Below are 26,707 nucleotides of genomic sequence, written 5' to 3' on the forward strand. Positions count from 1 at the left end.
TCTAACATTCTAAAAATCATATTTTTTTTTATAAAAGTTCTGAAATATTCCTAGTATAAAATAATAACATCCAATCTTAATAGCAATAAAATGGATTGCAAAAAAGCAAATGGAGGTCACTAGGAAACCTGTCATATCTTATTAGAATCTCTAATGTATAATATTTATTGGGAATACAAGTGAGAGAGTGTTATTGCACCATGCTTACAAGTTTCCCCTTTAAATCTACTTAGACAATGTGGGAGAAGAAAATTTTGGATTATAAGGCCCTTGATATCCAATAATTTGACCAAAATATTCAGTCCATCCCATGCAGATTAAGATCCATATAAATTACAAGTTTTGCCCCAAGTGTTTTGTGTGTGTATTTTTGTGTGTGTGAGTCCACAGCCTATCAGAAAGCCACATTCTTTTACACTGAAATTTCAAGAAAGACAGTTTAAACTCCTCAGGATAAGTTGATTGCAATATTTCACTTTAACATGTTATTTTCCTTATCGCAGCAGGTTTAGGGTTACTAAAAGATAAAGCTCAAGGAATATAATATACTGCAACAACAAAAACCTAATTGCTTTCTTTTTGAAGCAGACAAATCACCACAGATGAGAGATGAAAGCAGGAGTCCATCCAAAGTGCAAGTGTTTTCTCTCTAGACAACAGAACCTTTGTACTCATGACAAGAACAGTCTTACAATAAGAAAGGAGAGTGGTTGGATACAGGAGGCATTGTATTTATGTAAGTAAAATGAAACAGCACAAGGATTATTTTATTATTCAGCTGCAAAAAGATTCCCTTGATCAGACATACGCAACCTCTAAAAGCAGGACATTTACAGAATAACAATTTGTGGCTATATCCAGCCAAGCTGCTCTACTGAGTTTAGGTCTAAAGCCAAGCCGCCAATCAACTGCGCTCTCCTTTATTGTGCACTAGTGTGTTTCCTAAACAGAGAAGAATAAGTTGTCCTTTTATGTGCACACAGTACAAAAGCTCCCTACCTCTTTGACAGCACACCTTTCTACTGTGTTGTAGCAATTCAAAAGAAGTGTTTTAATGCAGCACAATTTTCAGTTTCTTTAGTCCAAACTGGCCACCGTAAATCAGGAAAGCTGTAGCAGTTAAAACATTTTGGGCATGAAGCTTTTTCATTAGAAAGCTGCAGTCACTGTTCCTTCTACAAAGCATACACATTACCACTATGAGCATGGGGAACATGCATGCATTCACACGCACAAAGGATAGCTTTGTGGTCGATATCTTTTAACGCTCGATATAGTCACAGAATGCAAGAGATGGAAATGCATTTAATCCAGACTCTGTCCAAGGAACAATTAACCACTTTGTTAAATAATAATTTTTGAATATTACAATTAATAAGAAAAGAATCAATACAAATAAATAGAAAGAAACAGAAAGAAAAAAATAGAAAGTGCAAAAAAGAAAAAAAAAGATACAAAAATAACTTTCCCCTTCATAACAAGTATAGGTAGTTCTCGACTAACAACAGTTCATTTAGTGACCATTCAAAATTACAATGGCACTGAAAAAGGTGACTAATTACCAGTTTTTATATTTATGACCCTTGCAACATCCCCATGATCATGTGATCAAAATCCAAATGTTTGGCAACTGACTCACATTTATGACTATTGCAGTGTACAGGAGTCATGTGATCACCTTTTACGATTTTCTGGCAAGTAAAATCAATGGGAAAGCCAAATTCACTTAACAACCATATTACTAATTTAACAGCTGCAGTGATTCCCTTAACAACTGTGGTAAGAAAGATCGTAAAATGAGACAAAATTCACATTTAACAAATGTGTCACTTAGCAACAAAAAGTTTGGGCTCAGTTGTGGTCAAAAGTCGAGAACTATCTATATAGACAATATTTATCACCTTCTCTTAAAATATAACAAATATCTCTTCTTCTCATAGCTCATCTCTTATATATAAATAAATCTGTAAAATTCAGTCCTGACAGTCTTTTTTTCAAAAAATTTTCAAAAATTTTAATAGGTCTCTTGTAAATTCCATATGAGAAAATTATTCCAGATCACTCTTTTGGTTGGTTAAGACATTTCATTTGTATATCCAGTCTATCTAGCATCTCCTTCCACATCATTCCCATAATCTGTCATTTCCAAATCAGTTTCAGACCTATTCAGAAAAGCTTGTTCCTCTTCCGTATCATCTTCCAAATACAGTGTCTATAATGGCATACATGACATATTTTTTAAAATTAACTTCTGGGTTCATTGTTCGCAAATATCCTTCAATATGTCCGATGTTAAATTATTTTGCTCCATTCTGTATTAGTAAGTCAAATCTAAATGCTCTTCTCCTTCAATTGTAATATTTAATTCCTTATACAAAAATGGTGCCTCCAACCGAGCCTAACAAAAACTGAAGTAGCCGTATTCCAAGTCAGCAATAGTTACACAAATTACCAGCCTTCAGTGAAGTTAGAAAACTGTATTTTACAATGTAATAACTCTCTGAAGTACCTGGAGGTAACACTGGACAGATCACTAACCTTCTAACAACACTTGGAAAAAACAGCTGTAAAATTGAAAAGTTGCAACACTTCACTGAACCGACTGGCTAAAACATCTAGAGGTGCTGATACTAACACCCTACGAACAAGTCTTGGCTTTGGTTTATTCTACAACTGACTATTGTGCCAGTGTGTGGATTAACAGTGCCCACACCCAAAAGATCCTCCAATTCTGCCAGACAATATGTATCATCTCTGTCACACTGCATCCCACTCCTGGGCACTGGTTACCAATACTTAATAATTTCATACTGCCCCATGTTAAAAGACAACAAGCTCTCGTTCGACTGTAGCCAAGGATGCTGACAACAAGGCCCTCCTTATTCACCAGGACAATGCATAGTCCATCACAAGATTGAAATCATGTAGGCCTGCAGGGAAAACAGCTATTCACTTAGCATATACCTAATTTAATTCTGAGAATGCCTGGACAGAGGAATGGTCCAAGGTACCTTCTTGTGGCCTGACCATTAGTGATTCCTCTATCAAACCACCTGATTTCGACTTGCCTCATTCTGTCTGGATGAAATTGAACATAATTAGGTGTGATATTGAAAGAAGTGCCTCAGTCCTGTATCAGTGGAGATGGAAAGATTCTCCTTGTTGCAACTGTGGTCGGCTGTCCTGGCAGACTGAGTCGAAAAACTGGAGCTGATCAGCAGGAGGCGGAGCTTATGAGCTTCCAGTAGACTCGGTCCTATTGGCCAGCTACCTGTCTCCTACCCAAGCCTGACTGCCGTGACAGCCTTGTAGGAGAAGGAAAGATTCTCCTTGTTGCAACTGTGGTGCTAATATGCAAACTACTAAACATATTTTGCAAGACTGTGCACAATTTGTATTCTTTGGTTCCTAGAAGATCTGCATGAAGCAATGCCAAAGGTGATTTCCTGGATAGCTGAATTGAAGTTATGGAGCCACTGCCATACCCACATAAAAGCTTTGTATATAATTATGTGGATTGTGTGTATATGTTTAGTTCTCTTATGTTGTGTTCTCACATACACTAAATAAATAATAATAATACATAATTCCTTCGAATGTCCAAATTTCAAAATCCCATTTTATATATTCTTATCAAATATTCAAAACAATAACATTTTTCACAGGAAGCATTCTCATAATGAGTTTCAAAATTTTATTTCAAATCCAGCTGGACCTTTAATCTGTTTGTAACTTTCCAAAATCAACATTCCAATCACCCTTCTATTGTTTATTCCAAAAAGAGAGAATAGAATATTCTCTTAACTCCTTAAACTTATATTCAACTTCTTCCAGTAAGGAATTGAAAGTTCTGAGAAAGTATCTCCACTCCAGGCTCAAAGGTGAAGCTCCAAGTAGTTTTCTAGACTTTTGCACACATATAATAAAGAAGTACTGGAAGGAGCCCAGCGAAGCTCAGGCCATCAATCATTCTGGGAGATAAAATGCAATCTTCCACCTAAATATATTTGAAATGATTACTACATCCAAGTTGGTAGCAACCTTAATCTCAATATCCAATAGAAGGAGAAGAGGCACCCACAGACCCAACCAAAATAGAACGAAGTGCTGAAGTGGTTTCATGAAGTAGTGGCACAGGAAATCAGGACAGGCATATCTGAAAATCGTTTGTAATTTGCAGAGTGGTTGAAAACATGATGGTGGCATAACAGGGCCTATGGCTGATCACTGAAAAGTAAATCAAGAGCCAACTACACAACAAAGTCCTTCTTAGAAAATAAGCTACTTAGGAAGCTAATTGAATTGTTTTATTTAGAGACCAATTGCCCAATATGTAGTACGCTTGGGGAAAAAAAATAAAAGAGAGGAGGAACAACCAAATAATAATTATCTAGGCTATATAATAGGCTAAACAAACTATTCCATGTTCAGACAGCATATATGTCGTTAACAATGCCGGTGTTAAGCACCTTTACAGCAATAGCAATTGAGAAGAACTTAGAAACTCTGATGGAGATTCTGTACAAGAAGCTAACAGAAAGGATGTTATTTTCCTCAGCTGACCTGCTGGCAGAATTGGCCAATAAAAGCGTTATTAAGCCACCACAAAATGGGCAATGCAGTAAGGCAGGTGAGATAGAATTGATCACCCCTTCCAAATAGGAGCAATATATATATTGCCATCACAAAATGGGCAATGCAGTAAAGCATATGATCTTATAATGAATTATATTTCCCATTTAAATCCTTTGACGGCAAGGATTCTTTATCCTGCATCTAGACCAGGATACAGTTGTCCTGTGCAAGATGACATTATTAATAAAAGAGATATTTTTGGGATAAAAGGTTTTCCAAGCAAGATTCCTTTATAGCAATACTGGAGTGTTTATTTATATTTGCTTGCTGTAATGTCGCAGGCCAAACATCAACATAAAAATTAAAACAAGCTACACGAAGGTAATTTGGCAATTTTGTAATTATGTATATGTATCAAAGCCACCAAAAAAATGCAACAATGCAAAATTTTATGACTTTCACATAAATTTTACTAAAGTGTTCACTTAGTAAAGAAGCACATGATTTACATTTGCTTTCATTCTTATTTACAGAGGGATCAGGAATCTCTTTTTTATCCTTACTTTCTATTAGGACTAAAGAGAGCTGACTGAGATATAAAACAATGTCTTGACTCAGATCTCCAGAAAGACCAGAATTTAAACTCAATATCACAGATGCAGAATTGATACCACTGCAGATGTTCTGCGGAGTTGTCCTCCATATACCATGCTTAGTGTTCCTGAATTAATGTCGGCCTCCATTAACAGATGTTTGGCATAACTTAGACACGTGCAGGGCTCCCAGGATATACCTCAAAAGAATTCTAAAGAGAAGAAAGGCTGTCTATTTGTTTCCTACAGGACAAGATAGTCAAGGATATATTAGTAGATGGATTACAGAATGTCTTTCTGTACATTTAGCTATAAGAAGCAACCAGATGGCTTTGTGTCTATATTTACAGTTTTAGATTACACTGTATGGTATTTGAATTACTACATTGACCTTCCCTAAGAATATAGTACTTCCATGGTATACAGGTGGACCTCGGCTTACGGCCACAATTGAGACTGGAATTTCAGTCATAAAACGTTACAATCATAAATTGAGTCATCACGTGACCTGACTCAATTTTACCATGTGGGGTGAAGGGTTTTTGTACAACGGTTAAGCGAATCACATGGTCATCCTCTGAATCCAGCTTATTCGCTGGTTTGTTTTTTGCTGGAAAATGGCAAAGGTTGCAAAATGCAATCATGTGACCATGGGAAGCGGCAATCAGGTGTAAATGGAGCTGGTTGCCAAGTCAAAATGCAATCAAGTGACCGCACAGGTGATGTGTCAGACATAATTCTGAGAACAGGTTGTAACTTTTTTGAGTCTGCCATAACTTTAAAGGGTCATTAACCAACCGCTTGTAAGTTAAGGGCCACCTGTATTCCGTTTCCTGTTGTGTCCAATTAAGAATGGTAGCTGGCATATTTATAAAGAACCATCCTGGTCACTGAAACCTGGTTGTAACAATCTCACCCTACTCAAGTTGGAAACAAACTCAGAGACAATTTAAATGTCAAGGCACAAACCACTAACTGCTTTATTATGTTTGTTAACTAATATATCTTATTCCTACATTTTATGTGTGTTCTGGCCACTAGAGAGTCCTGTGGCTATAATGAATTATTCAGTAACAAAGTTGAAGTGCAGTCAACCAAAATCAGTACATGGAACTAAAAGGAAGTTTTTTCCTCCCTGGGACAGGAAGAAGCTTTAATCCTTCCTTCTAGTCTGAAGTGTACTTTTCTGGCAAATCCACTTGAAGTGAACAGAAAGATAATTAAATCCAACTAACGTTCTCTTCAAAAGGGACATGGTGGCTCAGTGGCTAAGACGCTGAGCTTGTCAATTGAAAGGTCGGCAGTTCAGCGGTTCGAATCCCTAGTGCCGCATAACGGGGTGAGCTCCTGTTACTTGTCCCAGCTTCTGCCAACCTAGCAGTTCGAAAGCATGTAAAAAATGCAAGTAGAAAAATAGGAACCACCTTTGGTGGGAAGATAACAGCATTCCGTGCGCCTTTGGCATTTAGTCATGCTGGCCACATGACCACGGAGACATCTTCGGACAGCGCTGGCTCTTCGGCTTTGAAACGGAGATGAGCACCGCCCCCTAGAGTCAGGAACGACCAGCACATATGTGCGAGGGGAACCTTTACCTTTACCTAACGTTCTCTTCGATAGTAAAGTCTGTTCAAATTACATCACAAAAAATGCAAATAGTTTTAGAGGCAGCTATTTGAATACAGTAAAGAAGGAATAGGCACTATGTACTGTGTAAAGTAGAGGCATACTACTTTAGTATGTAAGATTCCAACTAGCATTCAGCCTTGCAAGCAACCATTTGAATAGCTAAAAGTCTTTAACAGAGACACCCCCCCCCCAAAAAAAAGTAAATATTTCACATGGAAAAAGAATTGATTCTCTATCTTTTGCAAGTAATCAACACCATATAAATAAAAGCATATGCAGACAAGCAGAGTGGCAAAATCTGTGGGCCATTTGTCATTTTGTTTTGCAAGTATAATTCGGTTAAACATGGTCAATGGATCATTGTGGTTTTCTCTTTAGCCTCTACCCATTTTTAACAATGTGTCCTACCCACAAATTCACCCACTGTAAAATATTGTTGCAACAGTCAGTTCCCACGATACCATCAAGTTATGTAAAATGGGTTGGGCTCTTGGAAATCACTCTGGGCACACACACTTGAGGGTTCAGGTGAAACACAGGGACTTAATACAGCTAAAAACTTTTAAGGCATGGTTTAAGAGAATTTAAAGCAACTGCAATTTCCCCCCCCCTCCCCAAGGGAAAACGAAATAGATTAACAAGCTGTTTTACCTTTGTAGGTCGTCAAGTCCTCTGACCATTGATGAGCTAGGGTTCAGCCTGAGGAAATTTTGCTTCAAATTGAGATGAGTGAGGTCCTGGCTATAAAAAAGATTGGCAGGCATATCCTCCAGGCTGCAGCATGAGAGATCCACTGAGCTTATTCGCTGGGATGCAATCTAAAAACAAACATTTTTTTTTTTAAAAAAAGTTAAAAGTGCTTATTGGCTAAGTAAGGATACTTTCCTGCTTATCAAATTAGTTCAGCTATAAAACTAAGTATGTCCAAGGCTATTTTCAGAAAACAATGAGGGAGGAGAGTGTCTCCTTAAATATTAATCTTTCAATAAAGTCTCATATTTATTTCACAGTTACTTTTAAGTTTCTCTATACCTGTGTCCTTCTGAATGGCCTCCACATGTTTATCAGCTAGAGGTGTCTGCATGTGGGAAGCCAAAGGAGATTAAAATGATGGAAATAGTGTCATATTGTTGCACTGTAAGCTCCATCCCTTTTGCATATGTGTTGTAACATCACACATGTAAAAGAGGGCAATTCTTTGTAGCCTGCGGATGTCTCTGTAGAAACATTTATTTTTCTGTAGTTGTCTCTATTCTGCTCAATATACTTCATCCACTCAAAAGTATCCTACTCCCTAGAACTTCACCTATTTTCTCTTGTTGTTTATGCTTGGAAATGTACTTCTGAATGCAACAAGCCTCCTTTATTTCCTTTAAGTTCCTCTTTCAAACTCATTTTGTTCAGGAACACTTTAGAGCAGGGGTGTCAAACTCAAGGCCCGGGGGACGGATCTGACCCATGGGGTATTTAGATCTGGCCCGCGGGCTGTCCTGGAAACAGCAAAGAACCTGCCTGTGGTGCTTCTGCCAGCAAAAACAGGCTCCCAGGCTCAGTTTTCAGCTGCCACGGTCTCCTGCAACCCTCTGCCAGTGAAAGCGGCCCTCCCAAACTCCTTTTTCACTGGCAGAGGGTTGCAGGAGGCCATGGCAGCCGAAAACTGAGCCTGGGAGTCTGTTTTCGCTGGCAGAGCACTCGGGCCACCACAGGTGCCCCCAACAGGACTGATGTTGAGCTGGTCATGCCCACCCTGGCCACGCCCACCCTGACCCCTTTGAGGTCAAACACAACCCTGATGTGGTCCTCAATGAAATTAAGTTTGACACCCCTGCTTTAGGGTATTACCCTAGTTCCTATACTATAGCTAAACAAAACACACATGAATGAAACAGTCATATACAGTAGTGGCCAAAATTGTGGAAACCTTTTGGGAAAAGTGTATTTTCTAAAACTAGCTAATAACACTACTTTTTTTGCGGGGGGAGTAGTACCATAAAATTATATATCAATGGAAAGATAATTTAATCAAGAATATAATGCAATAACTTTTATGAAGGATTTGCTATTAGAATAGCATTTACAGTATAAAGAAGAAAAGTGAAACACAGGGAAAAAACGAGATATACAAAAATTATCACCATAGAAAAAACAAGATATGCAAAAATCATCACCATGTCAGTTAATACTTAGTTGGGTAACCTTTAGCATGAATTACGGCCTTACAATGTCTTCCCATGGAGTGAACCAAGTCTTTTAGTTCTGCAGCTATTATAATGTGAAACCAAGATTGAATGATTGCTTCTATTAACTGGGTTTTATTGCTGGGTCGCTTCCGACTAACAAGTTTCTTTAGTCAGCTCCATAGATTTTCAATTGGGTTAAGGTCTGGGCTATTCCCAGGCCATTCCAGCAGTGGAATATGATTATCTTGAAACTCCAAAAAAAAGTTGTCTTATTAGCCATCAAACCTCAAAAATACACTTTTCCCAAAAGGTTTCCACAATTTTGGCCACTACTATATACCGGCTTGGTTTATCTCTGCGTCCTTCTTCCCTCTCTCTTGTTTGTGTGTATTTTTTATTAGAAAAACCCATGAGTAAAGAGCTTGGGGTTTTTGTAAAGCATTATGTATTTAGATCATTGTATATAAGCAAGTGAAACCACAAGTTTTTTTCTCATCCAAAAGAGAGCAGCTTTATGGATGAAACTGCAAAGAAATACAAATTGTCCTTTGTTAAAGTTCCATATGCTATCTCTGTTCTGCGTAGTTTTTTTTTTTTCTTTGATCAAAGAAAAATAAGCAGAGAAAATATAGATGCATCCTCTGTAGCTAGAGGCTCACAAGCAGAATCCCATCCATTGAGTTTAAAGAGTTCTTCAACTACCATTGGATTTCTCTAAGTAATGAGAAAAGTATAGGCCTGGCATTGTTTCCAATACAGGTAGTCCTCGACTTACAACCGCAATTGAGCCCAAAATTTCCATTGCTAAGCAAGACATTTGTTAAGTGAGTTTTGCCACACTTTATGACCTTTTCTTGACAGAGTTGTTAAGTGAACCAATGCAGGTGTTCAGTTAGAAAACATGGTTGTTAAATGAATCTGGCTTCAGTATTCAGGTTGCTTGTCAGAAAGTCACAAACGATGATCACATGACCCCGGAGTATCGCAACCATCATAAATACATGCCAGTTGACAAGCATCTGAATTTTGATCGCATGATCATGGGGATGCTGCAACGTAAGTGTGAAAAACTATTGTAAATCACTTTTTTTCAATGTGTTGTAACTTCGAATGGTCACTAAATAAATGGTTTTAAGTTGAGAACTACCTGTACTATTTCTCTGAGTTCTCTTCTCTAACTACTAATACAATCTAAAGGGATGGGGTAAGATTTGATTTGATTTGATTTGATTGAGTGACTGATTTACATTATTATTATTATTATTATTATTATTATTATTATTATTATTATTATTATTATTATTATTATTATTTATATGCTGCCCATCTTGCTATCCAAAGTGACTCCAAAGACAAAGTGGGTTAGAGAGCAGTGAAAGAACAAAACAAACAAACCCTACAAAAGACAGCTTAGGTATGATTTCCTGAAGCACATGAAGAAGATGATTAACTATCATACTAGGAGTTTCATTAGTTTATTTCCAACTCAGTTAATGAGAGGGTAATAAAAGGTAAACTTAAAAAAAGAGAAGATTCAGCACCATTGCCTGGGGATTGGATGTTTCTCTACAGCAAATACTAGTAATAAGTGTAACAGACGCTTTCATGGGTGCACCAAGGGAACGTAATTAATCTGATTTATTATAGTCTCCAACTTTGTTACTTGGTTCAATCCTCTATCACTTAACTAAAAGCTGAATATAAATAACAATTTATTACAGAGGACACACACAATAATCATTGAAAGCTATCCAAATGGCTGGGGGGAATTTTGTAAATGCTCAAAACTGCTCAAAATGGTTGCTAGGAGTTAAAAATGATTTAGTGGCATATAATTAATCAACGGCAAGTATGTTCTAGCTGCAGCATTATAATATTGGCTAAGTTGTGTTCACACTAGAACCAACAAAGGAGAAAAAACTGGAAAGGTAACCCAGTATGGCTTTGAGGACCAAAGGTGATGATACAATATTCATAATTTTTTGTCTGTCCATCCATCTGTCTGTCCGTACGTCCGTACATCAATCCCCTTATTATTATCCTTTACCCTCAGTATTTATCATTCCGTCAAACAATGGGCTATATGTATATAGTTGTATGTGAGCACATGCACACACTCAGGAGAAATATGCTTAAAATTAAATAAAATCTTTCTTGAACCTGATAATGTAGTTTATATTAGATATAAACATCAGGCTGCAGTCCTTTTTTTTTCTCCAAAGGCAACAATCAAGGATATATGTCTTTAGCAACAATCTAAGAACGATCTTTAATACTATAAAATTAAGGAAGAATGTCTAACCTCAGGACAAGATGTGATGACTCACAATACCTTTTGAATTGGATTTAACTCTGTGTGTATTTAGCTTCATTTGTTGCTTACCGCACAAGTTCTGTACTGTACAATGTATTTTCTAGCTCAAATTTTACTAGTATTACCACTACTACTAAATTATTACTATTTAGTAATGCGCATGCATTACTAAATTAATCTTCTCATCGTTCCTATCACCCATCTCCTCCCATTTATGACTGTATGACTGTAACCTTGTTGCTGGTATCTTTAAGATTTATACTGACTGTTTCCCTATGACCGTGATGGCAAACCTATGGCACGTGTGCCACAGGTGGCACTCGGTGCCATATTGGTGGGCACGCAAGCTCAGCTCCTGCCACCTGATTTTCAGTCCTTCTGGGCCTACCAGAAGTAGGGAAACAGGCTGTTTTCGGCCTCCGGAGGGCCTCCATGTGGGTGAGGAAGGCCATTTTTGCCCTCCCCAGGCTCCTAGAAAGGCTCTGGAGCTGGGGAGAGCAAAAAATGGGCCCACTGTGCCATCATATGCCAAAAGCGGAGGGAGCACGGGGGGGGGGGGGTCTTGCACGCATGCGCAGGGGGTGGGGTGTGTAAAATTATGGGTGTGGGCATGCATGCGGGTGCCCCCCCATACTCCCCCTGCTTTTGGCACACAATGGCAAAAAGGTTAGCCATCACTGCCCTATAACTATCATTAAGTGTTGTACCTTATGATTCTTGACGAATGTATCTTTTCTTTTATGTACACCGAGAGTTTATGCACCAAGACAAATTCCTTGTGTGGCCAATCACACTTGGCCAGTAAAGAATTCAATTCAATCCTATCCTATCCTATCCTATCCTATCCTATCCTATCCTATCCTATCCTATCCTATCCTATCCTATCCTATCCTATCCCATTCCATTCTTAATAGCAATAATCAATGCATTGTAATTAATGTTACTAAATTGAAAAATATAACTTCAGTGCAAGATTTGTTTAAAGAATGCAGTTTTAAAAGCTTAATCCTTAGCATTGACCCGGGTGATAGAGCTAGATTAGCAAATTAGATTAGCAAATCAAAGCTAAACCACAAAGCCCCTCTCAAAACCCAATGGAAATACAGGTTGTCCTTACTTAGCAACACTCATTCAGCAACTGCTTGAAGTCACAATGGTGCTGATTGAGGAGATTTATAATTGGTCCTCAAAACTGCGGCCGTCACAGCGTGCTTGCAATCACATGATTATGATTCGGATGTTTAGCAACCACTGCACAATTACAATGGTCACAGTGAACCACAGTCATGTGATCATTATTTGTGACCTTTATTGCTGGCTTCTGAGAAGTCAAGTCAATAGGGAAGCCATCAGCAGTCACATGATATCGCATCGCACTTAACTGAATTGCTGTTGTAAGTTGACACAGTCATGTGACTTTTACTTTACAATCGCACTGCATAGTGACAAAGTTCCTGCTCCCAATTACAGCTCACTGAGGCCCTGTGAATTTGGTTCAGAGGCCTCAATGTCTAAGATCTGCAGGCATTCTTACCTTCCAGGAAATTAAGGATGCCAAAAATTGCTCCATTAAGGGTCAGTTTTAACCAGACTTTAAAGTGAGAAAATGTTAAGGGAGGTTTGACAGACTCTAGCCATGATTTGAAGTCTAGAAGAATTTGATGACACATTGCAGAACCTAAAGGAAGCTCTTAATGAACTTGGGCTGTTACTGTGAAGGTTCTCAGAACTTTATAATAGGGCTGTAAATCTTGAAACTGTAGGCTCGTTATCTTGACTTGAAATAAATTTAGGGACACCAGGAGGCAATTATTGTTGCCACTGCTGATGGATCATAAAATTGCATTGGCAGTTTTATGGGTCCAAGCAGAAACATCTTTCATCTGTTTCTTCTCTGACAAAAATATTGGAAGGTAATACCCAGATATTTGAAATCTTTTTATTTGGTAAGTATTGCTGCTGATAAACTTCCAACGACTGTAGGTTACATTTTGCTTGTTGCTTGATGATCAGTACTAACCAGTGGTGGGTTCCTCCCGGTTCCGCCGAGCCGGTAACGGTGACGATATGACATCACCAAACCAGTTCTCTTTGTTCGGGAGCTGCCAGCCACCGCATTATTTTTACCTTTTATTTGGGGCCGCCCCCAATCTATTTGCTGCCTCCCGAGTCCCAGCTGATCGGCTAGTAGGAAAAAAACTGTTTAAACTCTTGTCGCGGGGCTTCAAAGGACCGTCCTACAGCTGATCAGTGTTAAAAGGCAGTGTGGTAGTAGACCGGTGCCTCCAAGAACAAATGAGTAGACCGGTGCCTCCAAGAACAAATGGGTAGACCGGTGCCTCCAAGAACAAATGGGTAGACTGGTGCCTCCAAAAACAAATGAGTAGACCGGTGCCTCCAAGAACAAATGGGTAGACCAGTACCTCTGCTAAATCCTAAAGAATTATCACATGACCATCAAACCACGCCCACAAAATAAGTCACACCCACAGAACCGATAGTAAAAAAATTTAGAACCCACCCCTGGTACTAACAGTTTTAGAGTAGCTGAAGGCCACTTCTTCCTTACTATAAAACATGAGAAGCACTTGAAAGCTCTATCTTAGGCCTGCCAGTGTTGTACAAACCACATCTGCAATACAGGTAGTCCTCAATTTACAACAGTTCATTTAATGACCCGTTCAAAGTTACAATGGCACTGAAAACAGTGACTTATGATCATTTTTCACACTTATGACCGTTGCAGCATCCTCATGGTCATGTGATCAAAATTTCAGACCCTTGGCAACTGACTCATATTTATGACGGTTGCAATGTCTTGGGGTCATATGATCCCCTTTTGTGACATTCTGCTATCAATGGGGAAGCCACTTTCCCTTAACAACCATGTTATAAGCTTAACAACTGCAGTGATTCACTTAACAGCTCTGGCAAGAAAGGTTGTACAATGGGGGCAAAACTCACTTAACAAATGTGTCACTTAGCAGCAGAAATGAAAGTCGAGGACTACCTGTATTGGCTTACAAAGGAATGGAAATTCACAACATTGGAGGAAATTGTTTTCTAACTGAAGCTGATGAATCTAGAAACCTTGGACAAATATAAGTCTAATGGAGCACTGCATTCTGGTATACAGGTAGTCCTCGACTTACAACCACAAGTGAGCCCAAAATTTATGTTGTTAAGTGAGTTTTGCCCTATTTTACAACCTTTCTTGTCCCATTTGTTAAGTGAATCCCTGTAATTCATAAGTTAGTAACACGATTATTAAGTGAATTTGGCTTCCCCATTGACTTTGCTGGTCAGAAGGTTGCAAAAGGGGATCACATGATCTTGGGGCACAGAAACAGTCATAAGTATGAACCAATTGCCAAGCATCTGAATTTTGATCACATGATCGTGAGGCTGCTACAAAGGTCGTAAATGTGAAAAATGGTCATAAGTCACTTTTTTCAGCGCCATTGTAACTTTAAACAGTCACTAAATGAACTGTTGTAAGTTGAGGACTACCTGTATATTATACACAATTATTATTTTTTTCAAAATCCTATTTTGAGTAAGTTCAATGTTTACTTACCGTATTTTTCAGAGTATAAGATGCACCTTTTTCCCTTCCAAAAAGAGGGTGAAAATCTGGGTGCGTTTTATAATCTGAATGTAGCCCGCCCAGCTTCTCAAACAACGAAGCTTCAGAAAAAAAGCCTCCAAACAGAGCTTTGGAAAAGAAGCCCCCAAACAGAGCTTCAGAGGCTTTTTCTGAAGCTCTGTTTCGGAGGCTTTCAGAGGCAGAAAAGAAAGTTTTTTCTAAAACTGAGTTTCAGAAGTTTTGCTTTCAAAAAAAAGCAAAAAAAAAAAAAAAAAAAAGCAAGACACAGATCTCATAACCAAGGAACTTGTTGCTAAAATTCACCTCTGGGAACAGCTGATTGGGGGTATTCCGGGAGGCCGATCCACCTGCCAATCAGCTTTTTTCTTATTTTCCTCCCCAAAAACTAAGGTGGGTCTTACACTCTGAAAATACGGTATGTGATTAACCCTAACCAAGTGAGTATGTGAGTGAAAAGGAATCACCATTCTATCCATCAGTGTCCCTCAAAAGATTACAAATTTCCAGTTATTCAGTTCCATAACAAACAAAGCCACACCGTTAACTTGACATTTTTATCGCCGTGGCTTTCTGAAACCTCAAATGAGAATGCAATTAATCACAGCATCTAAACGGGACAGGGGGGAAAAAAGAGGAGCTGAAACACTAATTGCTTCTCAAGCCAACACCCAGAGAGAGCAAACAAGAACTCATTCCTTTACTTAATACTTAATAACTCACAGCCAGTTAAAACTGTTTTTGGTTTGCTTATTTTGAAGCAGGGTCACAAAACACCAGCAATAATGGCCTTCAAGTCTCTAATCGAAAGGCATAATCTAGATAACGTTAGAAATTAGAGGCCAGCGATAGAAGTTGACGTTTCTACAACTTCTTCATGGTCTCAGCTTCATGGTCTCAATAGCCTTGTATGCCTTCCTGTATTTTAGAGAACAATAAAAAATAAAATAAAATAAATAAAAACATGGGTGTCTGTGGGATTCAGGATGGCTCAGTTTCTTTCCCCATTATCTCGTACATTTATAGAAAGCTGCCCTAATTCTTTAAAAATCAGTTTTCCTTTGATGTCTGAAGCAGCTGTGTTATGAACCACTTTTCAGAGCAGAATATTTTAGTTTGCCCTTAACTAGGTATGGAATTTGAAGCCTTCCAAATATTGTTGAATTGCAAATCCCATCATTTCTCTCCAGGGGCTCTGTTCCTAGGGTTTGTAGGAATTCACTCCATCACTAATCCACTGTTTCTTAGTTTAAATGTCACCAGTTTAAGAATCAAAAGTAAAATCCCACATGAGCAGACACATACATAGTCTATCCTCAGACAGCTAAACTAAATTTGAACTTGGCGATAGGATTCTCAGTTTAGAGAGACATAAATCTGATAGACATCCAGGATCTCAGCTCAGCTTAATTGCGACCTATACTGTGACACCTTTCAAGTGATGTTTAAGGTGGCAAAAAAAGATCGCTGACAGGAAAACAACGTGTAACTTAGGTTCAAGTGAAGCATGAAAGCAAAACCGGTACTTCAAATTTTATAATGGCATTGCCTCTAATGCATAAAGAAATCCTGTATCACACACACACAAAAATCTCTTTGAACGCTTTGTGTGTATTGCATGATTACTGCCCCAATTAAAACAGCAAAGAAGTGCAATTCGAAAACAACAAAGTTTTTTTAAAAATGCCAGAAAACAAAAGCAGTCTTTTAAACCAGATGAATATTCTAACCAATGCGCCTTTTCATTTGTACCATTCTGAGATGATGAAGACAAATCGGAGCTACCATTTTGAGGTGGGGGGTGGGGTCCTATCTCTGGAGAGCCATATCCTTGCTGTGGACCTTTTTTTTAATCTACTACCTTCCTGTAGAAGGACGATTCAGTTGAGATAAGAATTAATCTATCAGTGTTTTATAAAGCAGGACACGGAGGACTATATAGGATCCCTGCAAATGTCTTGGGGGAAGGGGTACATTATTTTATGTAGTAGTAACAGTAGTAGTACCAGCAGCATCAAGGCCAGCAAAGGTAGCTACTAGGGGACTGAACCATAATTCACCGAAAGAGAGACTTATTCAGAATCTTTCAAGTTTATTGTAGAACTTGGTATCCCTTGACTGAGGAAACTTTGTGGTCAAGGTGGAGCCCTTGAAAAGACACTAGGTATCACAGCTTCAACCAAGAAATGGTAGCAGAGTTTGTTCAAGACCACTTCCAGCTCCCCAAGAAGACCTAAGAGAAATGTGCTTAACTGCTGACACTAGAAGTGCTAGTAACACAGCAGACAAGCTGTGCTTCCGGAACAAGAAATTCAACCTGCTATATATAACAGCCCCTTGTTGTTAAATTTTAGGTCTCTTTCACCTATCCTAAAAAGGCAATGGACTTCTTGTTGCTTGTTTCTTGACCATGAGTGTGGAAGGCACCTGGACTGTCTTTTGATAAAAGGTTGTATCTTATCTATGGCTCTTAGTAGTCAGGCTTGGCAGCTTCAGTCTCTCACCAGGAGGCTGAGACTCTGAATTCCTCTGTCTGCTCAGGGAGATCTTGATAATTTTGTCTAAAGTTCAGTGTGTGCCACCCTTCTCTAATTTGGGGTTGGAGCACTGCAAAGGCTCTCCTAGCCACAGTTGCCTTATGAATCTTTTAAAACACACACACTCATTTGTTTAATCTGCTCTCCATTCGTAGAACTGATATATACATAAATCCAATATAGATAGATCGATCTGGTATAGATAGATCAGAGACAGGTAGCCAGATAGTATTCTAAATGTTAATTATTTCATGGAGGGCTTCCCAATTTTAAAGTCTACAACATCTGTGCCAGAATTGGAAGGGAAAAGTAACAGCTGCAGTATAGTAGTAACCAAGACCTGCAAAGCTGATGGCAGAACACACCTCTCTCATCATTTCACACTTTTTTCTTCAGAGAACAAATAAGCAACTGCATGGAAAGCAAGGCAAATTATATTATCAGCATTATTTTTCAATAAAAAGAAATTAGGAAAAGAAATAATACAATGCAACATCTAAAATACAGCTGAAAGATGAGATTAATTCAGACTCGCTCATTTGCTAGTATGAACTCTTGAGTGCAGTTTTCCAATATTTACACTTTTTAAAACCACTATAGCCATGATGGCGAACCTATAGCACGCGTCCCCGAGGTGGCACACAGAGCCATCTTTCTGGGCACGCGAGCTGTCAACCAACTCACCTGCAGCTGCGCATGCGCGTGTGCCCAAGCTGGTGTTCGGGCCTCTGGTGTGCATGCGCACAATTCAGGGGACACAGATGGTCTTCGGAGCTCTCCTGCGCATACATGTGTGTTTGCGTATGCACGCAAGAGAACTTGTGTGCAGTGCACGCATGTGTAGACAACGATTACATGCACAGCACACAGGGGGAACCATGCGAAACCTGTGCACATGTGCAGACTGCAACTGTGTGCGCAGCGCATGGAGAGCTGTGTAAAAGCCATGCACATATGGTGTGGTTGCATGCGCTGCGCACAGGGGGTGCACGCAAAAGCCGTGCACATGCACAGATGGTGCAGTTGCATACGCAGCGCACGAGCTGCTTCATTAGCTGTTTGGCACTCGGTGAGTAAAAGGTTCACCACCACTGCACTATAGTATCCCCCAAAAAACAAAGCTTTAACCACATCCTCATTTGGACATTTCTAGAGAGCAAGTATGGATAACAGTAGGGATAAAAAAACAAAACACAAATATTAGCAGAGAAATTGGGTCTAGCTCTGGTCAGAAATCTCACATGATAATTCTGAGCTGGTCCATTATGGAACATTTATTTTAAAAAAGATATTTTGTCTGCAGGTAATCCAGGGCATAGGACGGATCATAAGGGCCAGACAATCCTCTAATTGGGTATACAACTTTGCCCTTAAAACCATGCACAAAAAAGAAACTCTTGAGGCATATGGTAGCATATGAAAAGGAGTTTTTTTAAAAAATAATAGCTCTCAAAGAAGAGTCCCAGTATTGAAAGCTTGACATAAAAGTATTCTACAATGCCTGCTATTCTGTACTTCTTCCCCTTGTATTCTCAATGGGCAGCCTGCAACAGGCTATGCATGTAAATATGCGGTACATGTATGGGGAACAGCCATCTAATCTCAGCCTTTTCAAGTAAGTGAATAATTGTTCAAGTGGCAATACTTAGAATTCTGCATAATTTATGCTGTCTTGTATTGTAACAGAGGACAATCAAGTTGCCGAGTACTGTATCTTAATATGCCTTTGTGGAGCTCGGGTACAATGGTATGAGCTTTATTCCATGTATACTAATATTTTCAGAAAAGAATAAGGAAAGTATTACATAATTACTCCCTTCTTCTAATTAGTCTGAGACATTTCCTTTCTAAATTTAATTAACCTATTTACTATGATGTCCAAATTCTATACTCTATTGAACACTAACTAATCACATTAACTATGGCAGCTTCAGCAAGTAAGCTTCACAATCCATCACATGAGGTTATACATGGCTTGATTTAAAAAATAATCAATATTAAGTATAGTCTGTCGGGCTTTGAGGCGTGAATAAGAATTAGCTAACCAAAGCCACAGTGAATGTTTTCATATTCTTTCTCATAACGCTCCCCAAGAACAAAGGATTAGATTTCATACAACTCCATTCTTTCCAATAGTCTATTTATTTATTTAGGAAATTTATATGGCCGCCTACTCCCTCACAGTGACTCTAGGTGGCTTACAAGCAACAAGAACACAATATACTTAACTGAGGGGTGGGTTCTAAATTTTTTTACTACCAGTTCTGTGGGCGTGGCTTATTTTGTGGGTGTGGCTTATTTTGTGGGTGTGGCTTGTGGGGGTTAATATGACTGGGCGTGGGCAACTTTTTTTTTTTAACTTTTAAAAGCATTTTTTCTACAACCTTAAGAGGTTGCAGAAAAAAATGCTTTTAGAAGCCTCTGACAATCAGGCAAGTCACTTCCCATCTTGACTATTGCAACACGCTCTACATGGGGCTGCCCTTGAAGAGCATCCTGAAGCTCCAGTTGCTGCAAAATGCAGTGGCCCACAGAGTTTTGTGCAGATATGTTACCTCTCCTGTGGGAGCTGCATTGGCTGCCGATTTGCTTCCGGGTGCAATTCAAGGTGCTGGTTGTCATCTTTAAAGCCCTTCATGGCTTGGGACCAGATTATCTCAGGGACCATCTCCTGCTGGTCACATCTACCCAACCTATTAGAGTGGGGAGACAGGGAATGCTGCAGGTCCCATCCCCGAGGGAGATATACCTGGTGGGACCCAGAAGAACGGCCTTTTCTGTGGTGGCTCCCTCTCTCTGGAACATCATTCCCCCAGAGATTAGAACTGCCCCCACCCTAATTCTCTTCCGGAAGGCACTGAAGACCTGGTTCTGCCAGCGGACCTGGGGAACCCAGAGCGGGATGGAGCCCATTAAATGGTTCATGTGATCGGCTGTCGCTGGGGCGGGAGGGGCGGGTCAGGGATGATTTTATTACATTAATTTATTTGATTTTTTATGAGTTTTAGTTTTTTAAATGTGGTTTTTTATATTCTGTAAGCTGCCTTGAGTCGCCATGGGTGAATAAGCGGCAATATAAATCTAATAAATAAATAAATAAATACAAAAAAGAATAAAAAAACCAATAACCCCTCACTCATCCCTGGTGACAACACACAGTCAAACAAGCCATTTGATGGGTTCCATCCCACTCTGGGTTCCCCAGGCCTGCTGGCAAAACCAAATCTTCAGGGCCTTATGAAAGAGTGTCAAAGTGGGGGCTGGTCTAATTTCTGAAGAGATAATGTTCCAAAGGGAGAAAGTCACCACGGAGAAGGCCCTTTTTCTGGGTCCCACCAGATGTACCTCTTTAGGGGGTGGGACTTGCTGTATTCCTTGCCTCTTCTCTCTGGTGTGTTGGGTGGATATGACCGGCAAGAGATGGCCCCTCAGATAACCCGGCCCCAAGCCATGAAGCCTTTAAAGGTGGCACCCAGAATCAATTGGCAACCAATGAAGCTCCTGCAGGAGAGGAAATACAAAACTGGGATGGCCGCTGCATTTTGAACCAACTGGAGCTTTGGGATGCTTTTTCCAATCTTTTGTGGTAAGTTGCCTACAACTCCCATTATTCCCTGTTAGTACTGTGAGACTGGAAAACATGAAGTTTAACACATCAAAAAGGTAACATGTTGTAGAAGTCTGATTTAGCATGATATGATGGAACCGGGTAGGTTCCAGATGGAGCTTGGGCCAATTCCTGAGGTTCTGGCTCACGCCTCGACTGGAGACCTAGTGGCCGCCTGGGATAGGGCGGCCGCTGGAGCTCTGGACCGAGTCGTGCCTTTGCGGCCTCTGACCCGACGCCGATCTCACCTGGCTCCTTGGTTTACTGAGGAGCTGAGGGAGATGAAGCGCCGGAAAAGACGCCTGGAGAGTAGTTGGAGGGCCAGTCGTACTGAATCTGACCGGACACTGGTAAGATCTCATATTAAGAATTACCTAGTGGCAATAAAAGCAGCAAAATGCACTTATCTTGCTGCTCTTATTGCGTCATCAGATAACCGCCCGGCCGCCCTGTTTAGGGTGACCCGCTCCCTGCTCCACCAGGAAGCGAGGGAGGACCCCTTGGAGGGAAGAGCCAAGGATTTTGTTCAGTATCTGTATTACAAAATCACTCAGATTCGGGAAAATCTGGACTCCAACTGGGTAGATCCAGCGGGGATGACGGAGGCAGGTCCTGACAATGTTATCTGGGATGAGTTTGATTCTGTGACCCCTGAGGACGTGGACAGGATTCTGGGTAGACTGAATGCGACCACATGTTTGTTGGACCTGTGCCCCTCCTGGTTAGTGCTGGCTTCCCGGGAGGTGACGCGAGGCTGGCTCCAGGGGATTATAAATGCTTCATTGGGCGAGGGTGTCTTTCCCGCCGCCTTGAAAGAGGCGGTGGTGAGACCTCTCCTCAAGAAGCCTTCCCTGGACCCGGCAATATTGGCTAACTATCGTCCAGTCTCCAACCTTCGCTTTGTGGTGAAGGTTGTTGAGAGTGTGGTTGCACGACAGCTTCCCCAGTACCTGGATGAAACGATGTATCTAGATCCGTTCCAGTCGGGTTTCAGGCCTGGGTACAGCACGGAAACGGCACTGGTCGCGTTGGTGGATGATCTCTGGAGGGCTCGGGACAGGGGTTGCTCCTCTATCCTGGTCCTATTAGATCTCTCAGCGGCTTTTGATACCATCAACCATGGTATCATGCTGCACCGGTTGGAAGAGTTGGGGGTGGGAGGCACCATATTACGGTGGTTCTCCTCCTTTCTCTCCGACCGGTCGCAGTCTGTGTTGACAGGGGGGCAGAGGTTGACCCCGAGGCCCCTTATATGTGGGGTGCCACAAGGATCGGTCCTCTCGCCCCTTTTGTTCAACATTTATGTGAAGCCGCTGGGCGAGATCATCCGTGGTTTCGGGGTGGAGTACCATCAGTACGCTGACGACACCCAGCTGTACATCTCCACCCCAGACCACCCCAACGATGCCCTTGAAGTGATGTCCCGGTGCCTGGAGGCCGTACAGATCTGGATGGGGAGGAACAGACTCAGGCTCAACCCATCCAAGACCGAGTGGCTGTGGTTTCCGACGTCCCGATATAGACAGCTGGTGCCATTGCTGACTATTGGGGGCGAAGCACTGGCCCCCACAGAAAGGGCTCGCAACTTGGGTGTCCTCCTGGATTCACGGCTCTCTTTAGAAGAGCACTTGACAGCCGTGACCGGGAGGATTTTTCATCAGGTCCGCCTGATCCGCCAGTTGCATCCCTTTCTGGATCGGGACTCGTTACGCACGGTCACTCATGCCTTCGTCACCTCCCGTTTGGACTATTGTAACGCTCTCTACATGGGGCTCCCCTTGAGGAGCACTTGGAGGCTCCAACTGGCGCAGAGTGCGGCCACGCGGGTGGTGATGGGAGCGACGTGGCGCTCCCATGTAACGCCTCTCCTGCGCGAGCTGCACTGGCTCCCGGTGGTCTTCCGAGTGCGCTTCAAGGTTTTGGTCATCACCTTTAGAGCGCTCCATGGCTTAGGACCTGGCTATTTACGGGACCGCCTGCTGCCACCAATAGCCTCCCACCAACCAGTACGCTCCCATAGAGAGGGGCTCCTCCGGGTGCCGTCGGCCAAACAATGTCGACTGGCGGCCCCCAGGGGGAGAGCCTTCTCTGTGGGGGCACCTACGATCTGGAACGAGCTCCCCCCGGAGATACGGAGGATTCCGGATCTGCGTACCTTCCGTCGCGCGCTTAAGACGTTCTTATTTCATCAAGCTGGCCTGACCTAAATTTTTCCTCTTTTTAAATGGAAATTTTAAATTTGGTTTTAATTTATTGGGGTTTTAGAATTGGTTCAGCCAAATTTATTTAATTAGTTTTATCTCTATTTTAAATTTTGTATCTATATGTTTTATTTTATGGCTGTTCACCGCCCTGAGTCCTTCGGGAGTAGGGCAGTATACAAATTTAATAAAATGAAATGAAATGAAAAAATGAAATGATATATGATCTGGTACAATGACTCCCAGCCTGGGCTTCTGGGATTTATAGATAAATGAAACTTTCCCCTAGGCCAAATTCAACATTTAACATTTTAGAATATTATGCCCTACAGATTTCTGATGCTAGCAGAATTGGGAAAAAATGCACATATTAATTGCAAAATTGTCACTTTAAGACACATATATGAAAGCTAACGAAACACAGCATTATAAATTGACAGGGATATGTGTTTTATCCTGCAATGTCAAAATTCTCAATATCAGTAACCAACAAGTTTTTCACAAGCAAGCATTGTAATGAAATTTTCTTTTAAAAAATCCTAAAACACTTTTGCCTCAATAGCCAGGGATTTATTCCCTTGGGAACAAAAAAAATTAGTTTCCCCCACCTGTTCTTGCTTATGTAATGAAAATAAGTGACTAAATTTAAGTGACCCAAAGATATTGATATTTAGCACTATCAATTTATGTCTTGATAAGCAGTTGATTTGCTAGCAGAATCAAACTAATTAAAATGTCTACTTAGAAAGAATCAAAGTTCAATTAGATTAAATAGGTTTGTTTTTCTCTCAACGTAAAGCTTGATTACTGGTAATGTTTACATTAGTCTAGTAAACAGCAGGATTTTTTTTTACCAAATTGTAACAGTTTAAATTCTCTTAAATTTAGAAGACCATAATTCCAATTAGAATTATTTCAAGGGAACTGATTTATTTTCCTTTCCTGTTCTGTTTTATTAGAATTCATCTAGTAGAACTACCGGTAGATGAATTATTCATCCAGCATAATTATTTTTACATCATACCCATGCCCAACTGTGAACCATTTTATCATTCGGTGGACTGTCCTCAAATTATATCTTAATATTTTCAACCATGAAGGTGAATTCTTTTTTTTCCTGTTAAAGAAGAATCATCCATACGTTCAATGCATTTGCAGAAATGAAAGTTCAGTGTCATGTTAACTTTGCTAATTTGCAAGGTAGCACAAGCAACATAAAGCAAAGGCAAATGCACGAACCCACTTTTTTTCATTTACCATTATGGATATAATGTGGCTTATTCAACAAGTCATGTGAAAATATTCTGCTTTAGCATTGCGTGTGAATACAGCATGAAGAAAGTGATTTACTCCCAATGTTAAGGGTTTAAATTTGTTAAGAATACTGATTGGCTGACTGTGTTAAACAAAGATAAGGAGGGGAAAAAAACTAAAATAACATTTTAGAGAAGATAATGTGATTATAGAAGTATAGAGTGCTGAAAAAGACTCAAAGTGCTAGGTACATGAAGGGGAAATTCTCTCTTTTCTTTATTTACTCCCCTCTTATAGATTACAAATTTGAAATAAAGAAAAATATATTATTAAAGGGAGTTAAAGTTATACAAGGAAGGAGGGAATTTTTGAATCACTCCGGAAAGTATATTTGCATATGACAGAAAAAAATTAACAGAACAAAATAGTATTCTATCAGCCAGCAACAATATTACATGTCTATAAAATGGAGATATATTGAAGTTCTCCTGTCAGGGTGGTCACGGCAGTCAGGATGGGAGGCGACACGGGTGAGAGCTGTTTAGGACCGAGTCTGCAGAGGAAACGAAGCCCCGCCTCCCTGCTCCAGGAGTCAGTTTTTTCGACTCGGTGGAGTAGGACAGGCGTGTCTGTCATCCTTTCCTCTTCAGACCCGGTTCTCTACAGGCTATTTCCAGCGTGAACGTTTTAGGACTCCGCTGAAGACCGCTAGTCGGTGGGGCTGTCGGCTGACAAGCCCCTTAGCGAAGACGAGCTCGTTCTCCCGCTCTTCACCGCTTGCGGCGATTGCTCACTTGGGCTGCGACTCGGGCTCTGCCCTGCAGCCGGAAGGCGCGAAGGACATTCCGCGCCCCTTCTCAGCTCTCCCTCTTGCCGCCGCTGAGAGACAGCCGCTCCCTCCATTTGGAGGCTCTACCGGCGTTTTCTTTCGCTTCGGAGACCCGAATTGGCAGCGGTGGGCTCTAGTCTGAACAGCGCAGTGAGTTTACTTGCCTCCCCTCAGTTTAAATTTTGCCGCCCGTTCGGGAGAGTTCCAAGATGGCGGACGCCATTTCTAGCGCCGTTTCCCGCTCAAAAAAGAGTAGAGAGAAACGAGCCCGGGATCCCGACCCTGAGGAAGGTTGCTCTGGGACCCAATATTCTAAGAGAGCCAAGAAGCAGGTCACCCCTAGACCATCAGGGATTCACTCCTCGTCGTCCTCCAAGCCCTCGAAGGACGAAGAGCGTCGTCATAAGGCCATGGAGAGGGCCTTCAATAAGGCTTCTTCCTCTTCCTCCTCGGCTCGAGGCAGAGCCCAAACCACAGCAGTAGCCTTGGAGGGGAGTCACCCAGTGGGTCAATCACCTACCCCTCCAGCTCCTTCTCTCTCTCCTGACCGTTCCACTCAGGAGGATTTGGTCTCGTATTCCGACGCGGCAGCTGTCTTTCAAGGGGACCAAAGTGTGTCCCCGGGGGTCCCTGAGATAAGACAGGCCCCTCCGGTGGCAGGCCCTCTTCCGCAGGGACAGACGGCTCCTTTGGCCACATCTGTTGCCAACCAGGCACAAACTATTTCCCCGGAGCTGGCCAAGTTAATAGCGCATTCCATCAAGCAAGGCATCGCCCAGGGGCTGCAAGAAAGGGCCTCTTCGCGGGTCTCTGAGTATCTGGACGACCAGCCTCTTTCTCTTCGTTCTGAACCCATGGAGTCCATCCATCCCCATCAGGATAGACCTGTCTCACCTTCCGGGGTCAGTCAGGGTTCCATTTCTGCAGAAGAGGAAGGAGAGATTTTGGTAGACCAGGATCTATCAGACGATGAAGGGTTACAACCTGACCAACCTCCCTTCGTTGGTCTCTTTCGACCACAGATGTTCAGGTCTCTTTTGTTTAAGGCCCAGATTACCACTCGCTTGGGCATTCCAGGGGCTAATCCGACAAATCAGACTTCCGCATCTGATCCAGCATCGGCCTTGTTCGAGGTTCCTTCGGTTATGGCTGAGACCATTCCCGCGCCCAAACTGTTCTCGGATGTCTTGCAGAGACAATGGAAGTTTCCAAGCTCGGGTCCGTCGCCTAATTCCTTAGATCGTCGGTTTTATCATCTAGCAGCTGAATTTTCTGATCTTCTGCAAGTGCCTAATGTGGATGCCCCTATTGTTGCTCTAGCATCTCCGAACCCCTTGTCGGGTCCTTCGGAGGAATCTCTTCGGCCGGAGGATCGTAAAGCAGA

General features: G+C 41.2%; 1 protein-coding gene across 1 annotated transcript in view; it reads right to left on the reverse strand.

Annotated features, from left to right (window-relative positions):
* PHLPP1 (PH domain and leucine rich repeat protein phosphatase 1) overlaps positions 1 to 26,707 on the reverse strand; it is a 225,752-nt gene that overhangs the window by 71,097 nt on the left and 127,948 nt on the right. The window contains exon 4 of the mRNA XM_070940757.1: positions 7,449 to 7,615. Within this exon, the coding sequence (XP_070796858.1) occupies positions 7,449 to 7,615 (167 nt within the window). The remainder of the gene's footprint in view (positions 1 to 7,448; positions 7,616 to 26,707) is intronic.

Source organism: Pituophis catenifer, unplaced genomic scaffold, assembly GCF_029215685.1.
Source record: "Pituophis catenifer annectens isolate HBS135680 unplaced genomic scaffold, rPitCat1.0.hap2 SCAF_3, whole genome shotgun sequence".
NCBI lineage: Eukaryota > Metazoa > Chordata > Lepidosauria > Squamata > Colubridae > Pituophis > Pituophis catenifer.